We start from the raw sequence: 9,354 nt of genomic DNA, 5'->3' as shown, positions 1-9,354 counted from the left end.
GGTCTGTCCTTTAATCTAATCTAATCTCTCCCTCGTTCTCTCTCTCTCTCTCTCTCTCTCTCTCTCTCTCTCTCTCTCTCCCTCCCTCCCCCTCTCTCTCTCTCTCCATCCCTCCCCCTCTCTTTCTCTCTCTCCCTCCCTCCATCCCTCACCCTCTCTCTCTGAGTATCCGCCGACTCTCTCTCTCTCTCTCTCTCTCTCTCTCTCTCTCTCTCTCTCTCTCTCTCTCTCTCTCCCTCTCCCTCTCTCCCTCTCTCACCCTCTCTCTCTCTCTCCTCCTCCAGGTGTGTTCAGAGTGAGGTGTCCAGGTGGATGGACTGCAGGCAGGTGAGCAGCTGGTGGTAGGGGGAGCCGGGCGAGGCCACCGTCTCGAACACGGACTGGAAGGCGCGGCGGTCCAGCTCCTCGTCTATCTGGTGCCGGTAGAAGTCCATGGCCACCAGGCAGAACAGGCACACGTCCACCACCTCGCTGTTGCCCATGCGGCTGATCACGTGAGGCAGGCTGGGAGGGGGGGGGGGGGGGGGGGGGGGCGGGGTTAAGGAGGAGAACACACAACTCTCGGGTCTCAGACACACAGAGACACACAGACTAGGAGAGACAGACAGAGAGAGAGACAAACAGACACACACGCACGCACACACAGACAGACAGACGCACACACAGACAGACACACAGACAGACACAGACAGACAGACAGACACACAGACAGAGAGACAGACAGACACACAGACAGAGAGACAGACAGACAGACACACAGACAGCCACACAGACAGACAGACACACAGACACATACACACACACACACACACACACAGACACAGACACATAGACAGACAGACAGACAGACAGACAGACACATACACACACACACACACACACACACACACACACACACACCATGCGCACTCAGTCGCACAGAGACGTACACAGACAGACACCCACACACACCCCCCCCCAGAACAGTGGAGGATACAGGGCAGAGATCCACTGGGAGGTGGAGGCGGAGATGAAGAAGCAGGAGAGGCTCCACATGGCCATGGCCACCGGGCTGCGCTGGGTGAAGTTGGACAGGGACAGCAGCACCCAGTCACGCACCATCGACGACTGGCCTGTCGCATGGAGGGTCTGGAACACCTGGGGGGGGGGGGGGAGGCATACATGTTAGAAGACTGGCCCGTCGCATGGAGCGTCTGGAACACCTGGGGAGGGGGGGAGGCATACATGTTAGAAGACTGGCCCGTCGCATGGAGCGTCTGGAACACCTGGGGGGGGGGGAGGCATACATGTTATAAGACTGGCCCGTCGCATGGAGCGTCTGGAACACCTGGGGGGGATGGGGGGGGAGGCAACATGTTAGAAGACTGGCCCGTCGCATGGAGGGTCTGGAACACCTGGGGAGGGGGGGGATGCATACATGTTAGAAGCAACCTTGTTACCCTGAATACAGATGCAGTATCAAACGTGTAATTTTTGCGTGTCATCTTGCGCCGTATCGCGCAAGATAGCGGCAAAACACAGAGGCGGTACCTGCCATCTCACACGGCGTATGGGGGCAGAGCAGCGCTTGAATACAGTTGCAGTAATATAACCAGGGGTGCACATAACTGGTGCTGCGCGGCAGATCAGCCGCATGAATGCGCTTTTGCGCACCAACAGCTGGGTCCAAGAAGCAAGCCCCACTAAGTAACTATTTGCCGTCCCCTCAGCCGAAGGCCCGACGAGTAATCCATCACAACAGTCGACCGACGACGACTCCCCTCACGAAAACATTCTGAAAGTATCGTAACTCGTACTTTCATTCCGCGTATTGCGTATCGCATGGTTATCACGCCGACACGTGAAAATTCAGTCCCGAACGACTCGTCGCTAAAAGGAAAAACAACACCAAGGGACTTCACGTTTCTTTTCTCTGAAGCTTTCAAACGTTCAGACGTTTGTTTTACAGCTTCATTATCGCACCTCGACCCCTGACCCAGGGAATATGGTTGGGAATTCTATTAGAAAAAAGAAGAAAAAAAGACTTTGTTGCACAATCAAAATAATGAGCTATTTAAAGTGATAGCCTACAACATCCTCTACCATGGTTGAAATTGAGGACAGTGATAACTTACAGCAGTCAAGAGAGCAGTGATGATGATGATTAAGCTTGTAGCATAAATAAATGCTTAGGCTGTAACTTTTTGTTGAAAAGTTTATTTCAGTGTTTACAGAACAGAGCAGTGCTTAAAGAGATGTCCGTTTATTTCAGTGTGTTTAAAGAACAGACATTCAGTTAGTGCTTAAAGAGATGTCAGTTGATTTCATTGTGTTTAAAGGAGTCTGACAGACTTTCATGCTTAAAGAGCAGTCATTTGATTTTGCATTTGTTTATTTTGTTTTGCACACAATCATTTGTTCGTTCATCTTTATTTATGAATAAATGTTGTTTTGCTAATATAAGTTATCCATGTATCCCTTTTTCATCCATCCTGTGGGACGGGTCGTGACTCGCGAGCTCGGGGAGCACCAAGCAGCATCCCTAGGTGCTCCTCTGAGCACTGGCCCCAAAAAGTTATGTGCACCCCTGAATATAACACTTTTATCTTTGTATTCATTGTCTTATTATGTTGTTAAATGTTTATCTAATCATTTTCTATATTTATGTATCAATTCTTGTCATTTTTTATTTTCTTACTATCCTCCTTTTTCTGTATTCTATTGCTGTATGTAAATTGCCCCAGATTGTATGAAATGTGCTAAACAAATAAACTTGTCTTGCCTTGAATAAGTTTGTCTAGTCACTTGTCAAGTCTAACGGGGAGCATGTATACGTTGAATAGAAAGAGGCCCCAAAATGCAACCTTGGGGAACTCCACACGTCACGCTTGTGCGGTCAGATATACAGTTACCGCCTGAGACAAAGTAGTCCCTGTCCTGTAGACAGGACCTGAACCATCGGATGACCGTGTCAGACAAGCCTACCCAGTTGTCTAGCCTGTCTAGGAGGATATCATCATCATCATCATCAACAGTATCAGATGCGGCACTAAGGTCCAGTAGCACTGGGACTGAGACTTTTCCCGCATCAGCGTTAAGGTTAATGTCATTTAAAACCTTAAGAAGAGCAGTCTCAGGGCTGTGATTAGGCCTAAACCCAAAATGAAAGTGATGGATGGAGAGAGAGAAGGCTACATGAGGTCAGGAATTCATTAAGCTGTTTATAGAGCTGTTTTTCTCAATGACTTTTCCTATGAATGGCAGGTTAGAAATGGGCCTGTAGTTCTTCATTACTGAGGAATCTAAGCTGCTCTTTTTTAGTAGCGGTTTGACCACGGAGAGGGGGGTGGGAGAGAGAGAGAGAGAGAGAGGGAGAGAGGTGGGTGGAGAGAGAGACAGAGAGGTGGGGGGGTGAGAGAGAGAGGGGTGGGTGGTGAGAGAGAGAGGGAGGGAGAGAGGTGGGTGGAGAGAGAGACAGAGAGGTGGGGGGGTGAGAGAGAGAGGGGTGGGTGGTGAGAGAGAGAGAGAGAGAGGGGTGGGTGGTGAGAGAGAGAGAGAGAGAGGTGGGCGGAGAGAGAGACAGAGAGGTGGGGGGTGAGAGAAAGAGAGAGAGAGACAGAGGGGGATATTGTGAGAGTGACACTGTGTGTTACAGAGGGAGAGAGAGAGACATTGGGAAGAGACAACTTCATTTAGCCAGATCATTTTAGCATCACTGAAAGACAGGAAACGCTGCTAAGGTGAATGCTGTGACGCGTCTGTTTGACCTACTGCTGCAAGCGCACATTAACCACAGTCATTCTAATGAGCGTGGGTTCTGTTTGGTTCTGTCCATTGTGACCTGGAACCCTGAGGCCCACCATGGTTCTGAATGAGCTGAGCCATTCTGCCTTTCTACCTAATTTGCCTGACCACTTCTCTCTCTCTCTCTCCCTCCCTCTCTCTCTCTCCCTCCTTTTCTACCTAATTTGCCTCTCTCCCCACCCGCTCTCTCTCCCCCCCTCTCTCTCACTCCCTCTCCCCCCCCTCTCTCTCTCTCCACTTAATTTGCCTCTCTCTCTCCCTGTCCCTCTCTCTCTCCCTCTCTCTCTCTCCCCACCCTCTCCCGCTCTCCCTCTCTCTCCCCCCCCCTCTCCCTCTCTCCCTCCCCCCTCTCCCTCTCCCTCTCTATCTCCCTCCCCCCCCCTCTCCCCCTCTCCCTCTCCCAGGCCCTTTCTACCTAATTTGCTTGACAAGACAAGTCCCAGAGAGAACCTTTCTGTCATTGTGAGCAACATGTTCTTCTACTGGGCTTCTATTGAACCTCAGACAGAGAGACAGGACACTGGTGTGTGTGTGTGTGTGTGTGTGTGTGTGTGTGTGTGTGTGTGACCCTCAGAGAGAGAGACGGGACACTGGGTTTTTATCGTCCTATTGAACCTCAGAGACACAAGAGTGTTTTGTGTTTTTTTTTTATCTTTACGACCATCATTTGACTGGTCCGGGCTCTGGGCTCAGGCTTTGGCCCTGCAAACTCTACACGTTGCCATGGCAACCTTTTCTTTTTTTTGTGTGTGTGTGTGTGTGTAAAGAAGTTGTTTTTGCGAGGCAACCACAACAAAGTGGTTGCTACGGCAGCAGGTCTCGCTAGTCCACAGGGAGGGAGGCTGGGGGAGGTAGAAATCGGAGGACGGGCGATTCATTGTAAAACCACGGCACGGAATGAAGAACGGTATCAAATGAATTACAATGAGCCCGTCCTCCGATTCCTACCTCCACCAGCCTCCCCTGGACTAGTCTCATTGAGATTACCACGTCTCCTTCAACAGAGACGCCTGCCACAGGAGCATAGTTACATCCCTCCCCCCATAGTTACCCCCCCCCACCACTGAAGAATGCAGAAATCAAGGTGTCTTTAAACACAGCAGTGTTGACAGTTAGCAGCAGAATAACATCACACTGGGGGTTCAGTTACACTTACAAGCCAAAATCAACCTGCTCAATTATTTACTTGAATAATTGAATTACACGCTCATTATTTATCTCATTATCTCTTATTGTCCCCCCTGTGGACTAGTGCAATAAGAAAAAGACACATTCAATAAATCACAGTTTAAAATAGGAGGTCTTTACCTCCTATACTAACTGCAAAAGAGTTCTGGAACACTGAACACCTAAGTGTTCTGGAACACCCAACACCTAGTGGGCCGGCCCTAGGACTTTTGTGGCCCTAAGCAAGATTTTTAATGTGGCACCCCCCCCACACACGTTTTGTCGGGGGGTTGAAGTTTTCGATTGACAGGTGTGTAATCGACAGGGGGGGGGAAGGGCACCAATCAAAATTGGCATCAATCCACACACAATACCCATAATGACAAAGTGAAAACAAGGTTTTAGAAATGTCTGCAAATGTATTCAAATTGAAACACAGAAATACTTCATGTGCTTAAGTCTTCACACCCTTTGCGATGACACTCTTAAAATTTGCTAAAAAGAATGACAAAAATGTCATCAACAAATCACTCAGTAAGTTGAATTGAGTTCATCTTAATGCAAGGATAATAGTTATTGTAAGAACACCCACCACCTAGAGTGTTCTGGAACACCCACCACCTAGAGTGTTCTGGGACACCCACCACCTAGAGTGTTCTGGAACACCCACCACCTAGAGTGTTCTGGAACACCCACCACCTAGAGTGTTCTAGAACACCCACCACCTAGAGTGTTCTGGAACACCCACCACCTAGAGTGTTCTAGAACACCCCACCACCTAGAGTGCCACGTGTTTTATGTAAGTCCTGAATAAGTAAGTCACAGACGTATGTGACACGGTCTGGTTTATTGTGTGGACTTTTATTTAGAAAAGTTGTGAATACATTTCCGCGTTGCTGAAAATCAATGACACTCGCTAGTCAACTAACACAGCTTGTTTTGTGAGCCTGCTAACAATGTAAAGTAGTGTTGTAGTTACCTAGGTAGCAGTGGGGATTACTCACCCAATCCATTGTGTTGCAGTATTTTTGGCTTGACTAGCGAGTGTGTGTCGTGATTTTCAACTCTCTCTCCCTCTCCCCCTCTCACCTCCCCTCCCTCCCTCCCTCTCTCCCTCCCTCCCTCTCCCTCTCTCCCTCTCTACCCTCTCTACCCCTCTCTACCTCTCCCTCCCAATCTCCCTCCCTCCCTCCCTCTCCCTCTCTCCCCCCTCTACCTCTCCCTCCCTCCCTCCACCACTACTGACCTTGTAGACGACGAGTGGCCATGAATTGTGGGTAAGGCTGCTGATTGGACAGGAACTCTCCGATGACCTTGTTCATGACGTCCTGCGGAGGGAAGAAGTCGTCCAGGAACTGCGGCAGGATCCTGGCCACCACCCGCGCCTCGCTGGGGAAGCCCTTCCTGATCCTGCAACACCGCAACACGCAACACCGCAGCACATGGAACACACGGAACACACGGAACACCGCAGCACACCCCCCACATCACCACACATGGTAGAGACACAGCCAGAGCGGAGATGGGACTGTATGTGTACGTGTGTGTGTGTGTGTGTGTGTGTATAGTATATGTGTGTGTGTGTGTGTGTGTGTGTCTGTGTGTCTATGTCTGTGTGTGTGTGTGTGTATAGTATATGTGTCTGTGTGTGTGTGTGTGTGTGTGTGTGTGTGTGTCTGTGTGTGTGTGTGTGTGTGTGTGTGTGTATAGTATATGTGTGTGTGTGTATAGTATATGTGTGTGTGTGTGTGTGTGTGGTGTGTGTGTGTGTGTGTGTGTGTACCGTACCTGTCGAAGAGCACAGAGACCCTCTCCATGGCGACTATGACAGACTCGCTGTCGGGGGCCTGGGGGTCTGCGGGGCGCCCGGGGCTGCCCTTCTCCTTGCCTGAGGAGAAACCAACAGGACCAGCGGTGACCGCCAGCGCAGCAGCGTCCGCCACGCCCACCTGGCCCTGACCTCTAACCTCTGTGACCTCTGACCCCGACGCACGCACCGCTGGGAGGAGGAGATAACCGTGACCGTGGTTAAACCGAGGTTAATGAAAAGCCAGCGTTTGTGTGTAGTGTGTGTGTGGTGTTGTTGGTAAGACTTACCACATAAGGTGCCCCTTCTATAAAAGGTTAATAAATGATTCAAAAGAAACGTTATAAAACCCTTTATAAAAGAGCACCTTAACGCTTAAAGTGTTAACGTGTTGTTAAACCGGGTAGAGTCATTTTACAATTAGGAAACAATAAATAAAAACAAGTGGTTGGGGGGGGGGGGCGGGTTTACATACTGAGCAGGGGTGGGGGGGTTTGACCGTCTGAGTGGTAGACTAAAAGAGTAGCAGGGTTTGGGGTCGTCGATTCCATTTCAATTCAGACAATTCAGGAAGTAAACTGACACCACCAAATTCCAAATTCCCTTTTCAATGACGAACATTTGGAACTGGAGATGGAATTGGAATTTCGGCTAACTTCCTGAATTGACTGAACTGAAATGGAATCGACCCAAGCCCTCAAGAACACAGTATTTTTAAACGGTCTGCAGGCCTGTATATATGGTTAGTGTGGTGAGAATATGACGGTTGAATAAGTAACAACGGTAGAGGGAAGAAGGGGTTCTCCTGTCATTAGCATGTTAGCGGAAGATCATTAGCAATGTTAGCGGTTGCTTTTTACAGCGGCGTTAACATTCTAGTAAATAAACGGGTGTACCTCAGGGGAGGCTGGTGGAGGTAGACATCGGAGGACGGGCTCATTGTAACGCATGGAACGAATGAAGAATGGTATCATTCCATTCCATGCATCACAATGAGCCCGTTCTCCGATTTCTACCTCCACCAGCCTCCCCTCGCCCTGATGGATATCCAAGATCAAGATGGATGCAGGGGACACACATCTCGGGGATGTTTTTAGACAGAGTGTTTATAACCAGTGGTGGAAATAGGGGAAATAACCCGTGGGACTTTATTATTAGTGTTAAATTACTTTAATTTCAACTTTCCATTAGCCTCTGGACCTACCAGGATCCTACCAGGGTTCCCCAAGTGAGCTCATTCCATCTTCACCACTGGTTAACCACACACACACACACACATGCAGGGTGAGTTGGCCATTCAGCGATCAGTAGGTCCATACGAGTATTAGAGGGCGCCTTGCTGTTATGCTACATGCTAGTTATGCTACATGCTAGTTAGTCACATCTCTATGTGCCCGGGGAGGCTGGTGGTATAATAATAATAATAATAATAATAATAATAATAATAATAATAATAGCGCACAGGGAACAGTCTTAACAGTGTACATGCAGAGCTAAGCTAGCTAGCACTAGTAGCTAGTCATTTATACCAGACAATACATTAGCAGGCTAAGCTAGCTTATATATATATATACGTATATATACACACATACTACAGTATATATATATTAGCAGTAGGTCACCCAGGTCTTACCGGGTGTACAAGCAGGTGCTAAGCTAGCTAGCATTAGCAGACAGTAGGCCAACATACTGCAAAGTACATATATTAGCGGTAGGCTAGGTGGCTACACCATCTCCTCCACCAGGTCCAGGCCTTACCGGTGTACATGCAGGTGAGCATGAGGCCCAGGGCGGCCATGGCCCTGTGGGGGCTGGGGATGTTGACCCGGTCCACGCTGAGCTTCACCAGGGCCTCGGCGTCCAGCCGGGTCAGCTGCTCCGACAGCAGCAGGCGCTCCAGGCCGCGCAGCACGCAGTGGTAGATCACCGAGGGGGTGGCGTCCTCGCTGGCCGACACCATCACACCCACACAGTCTGCGGGGGGGGGAGGGGGGGGGAGGGGTGAGGGGAGGGGGGAGGAGGGTGAGGGGAGGTGAGAGGAGGGGTGAGGAGGAGGAGAGAGGGAGAGAGAGGGGTGAGGAGGGAGAGAGGGAGAGAGAGAGGGTGAGGAGGGGTGAGAGAGAGGGTGAGGAGGGGGGGGAAGAGAGGGGTGAGGGGGGGGGAGAGGGAGAGAGAGGGGTGAGGAGGGGGGGAGAGGGAGAGAGAGGGGTGAGGAGGGGGCGGAAGAGAGGGTGAGAGAGGAGGGGTGAGGAGGGGGGGGGAGAGAGGGGTGAGGAGGGGAAGAGAGGGGTGAGGAGGGAGGGGGGGTGATATTATGTGTGATAATTGTGAGAGGGGGGAGAAAGATAGAGAGAGTATTTGGGAAGAGGGGAGGGAGGAGGGGAAGGTGATATTATGTTTACATTTAGACATAGGAGGGGTAGTGGTGGTCTAGTGGATAGTGAGTTGGACTGCTGATCTGTCTGGTTGTGAGTTCAAATCCCCGCCTGGGGAACACCACCACTAGTGTGCCTTTGAGTAAGACCTGACCTGGGAACACCACCACTAGTCGTGTCCTTGAGTAAGACCTGGGAACACCACCACTAGTGCCCTTGAGT

General features: G+C 50.2%; 1 protein-coding gene across 1 annotated transcript in view; it reads right to left on the bottom strand.

The window, feature by feature from the left end:
• Positions 1 to 205: 205 nt before the first annotated feature.
• The window catches only part of htt (huntingtin), a 98,252-nt gene continuing 89,103 nt past the window's right edge, over positions 206 to 9,354 (bottom strand). Inside the window, 6 exon segments of the mRNA XM_080534847.1 lie at positions 206 to 504; positions 977 to 1,137; positions 6,197 to 6,208; positions 6,210 to 6,360; positions 6,739 to 6,949; positions 8,516 to 8,731. Of these exon segments, the coding sequence (XP_080390973.1) occupies positions 291 to 504; positions 977 to 1,137; positions 6,197 to 6,208; positions 6,210 to 6,360; positions 6,739 to 6,949; positions 8,516 to 8,731 (965 nt within the window). The 3' untranslated portion in view covers positions 206 to 290.

The sequence above is a fragment of the Nansenia antarctica genome (genome assembly GCF_963989245.1).
Source record: "Nansenia antarctica genome assembly, chromosome: 6".
Classification (NCBI taxonomy): domain Eukaryota; kingdom Metazoa; phylum Chordata; class Actinopteri; order Argentiniformes; family Microstomatidae; genus Nansenia; species Nansenia antarctica.
The sequence above is the reverse complement of the archived record's forward strand: the minus strand, read 5'-3'. Positions and strand labels throughout refer to the sequence as shown.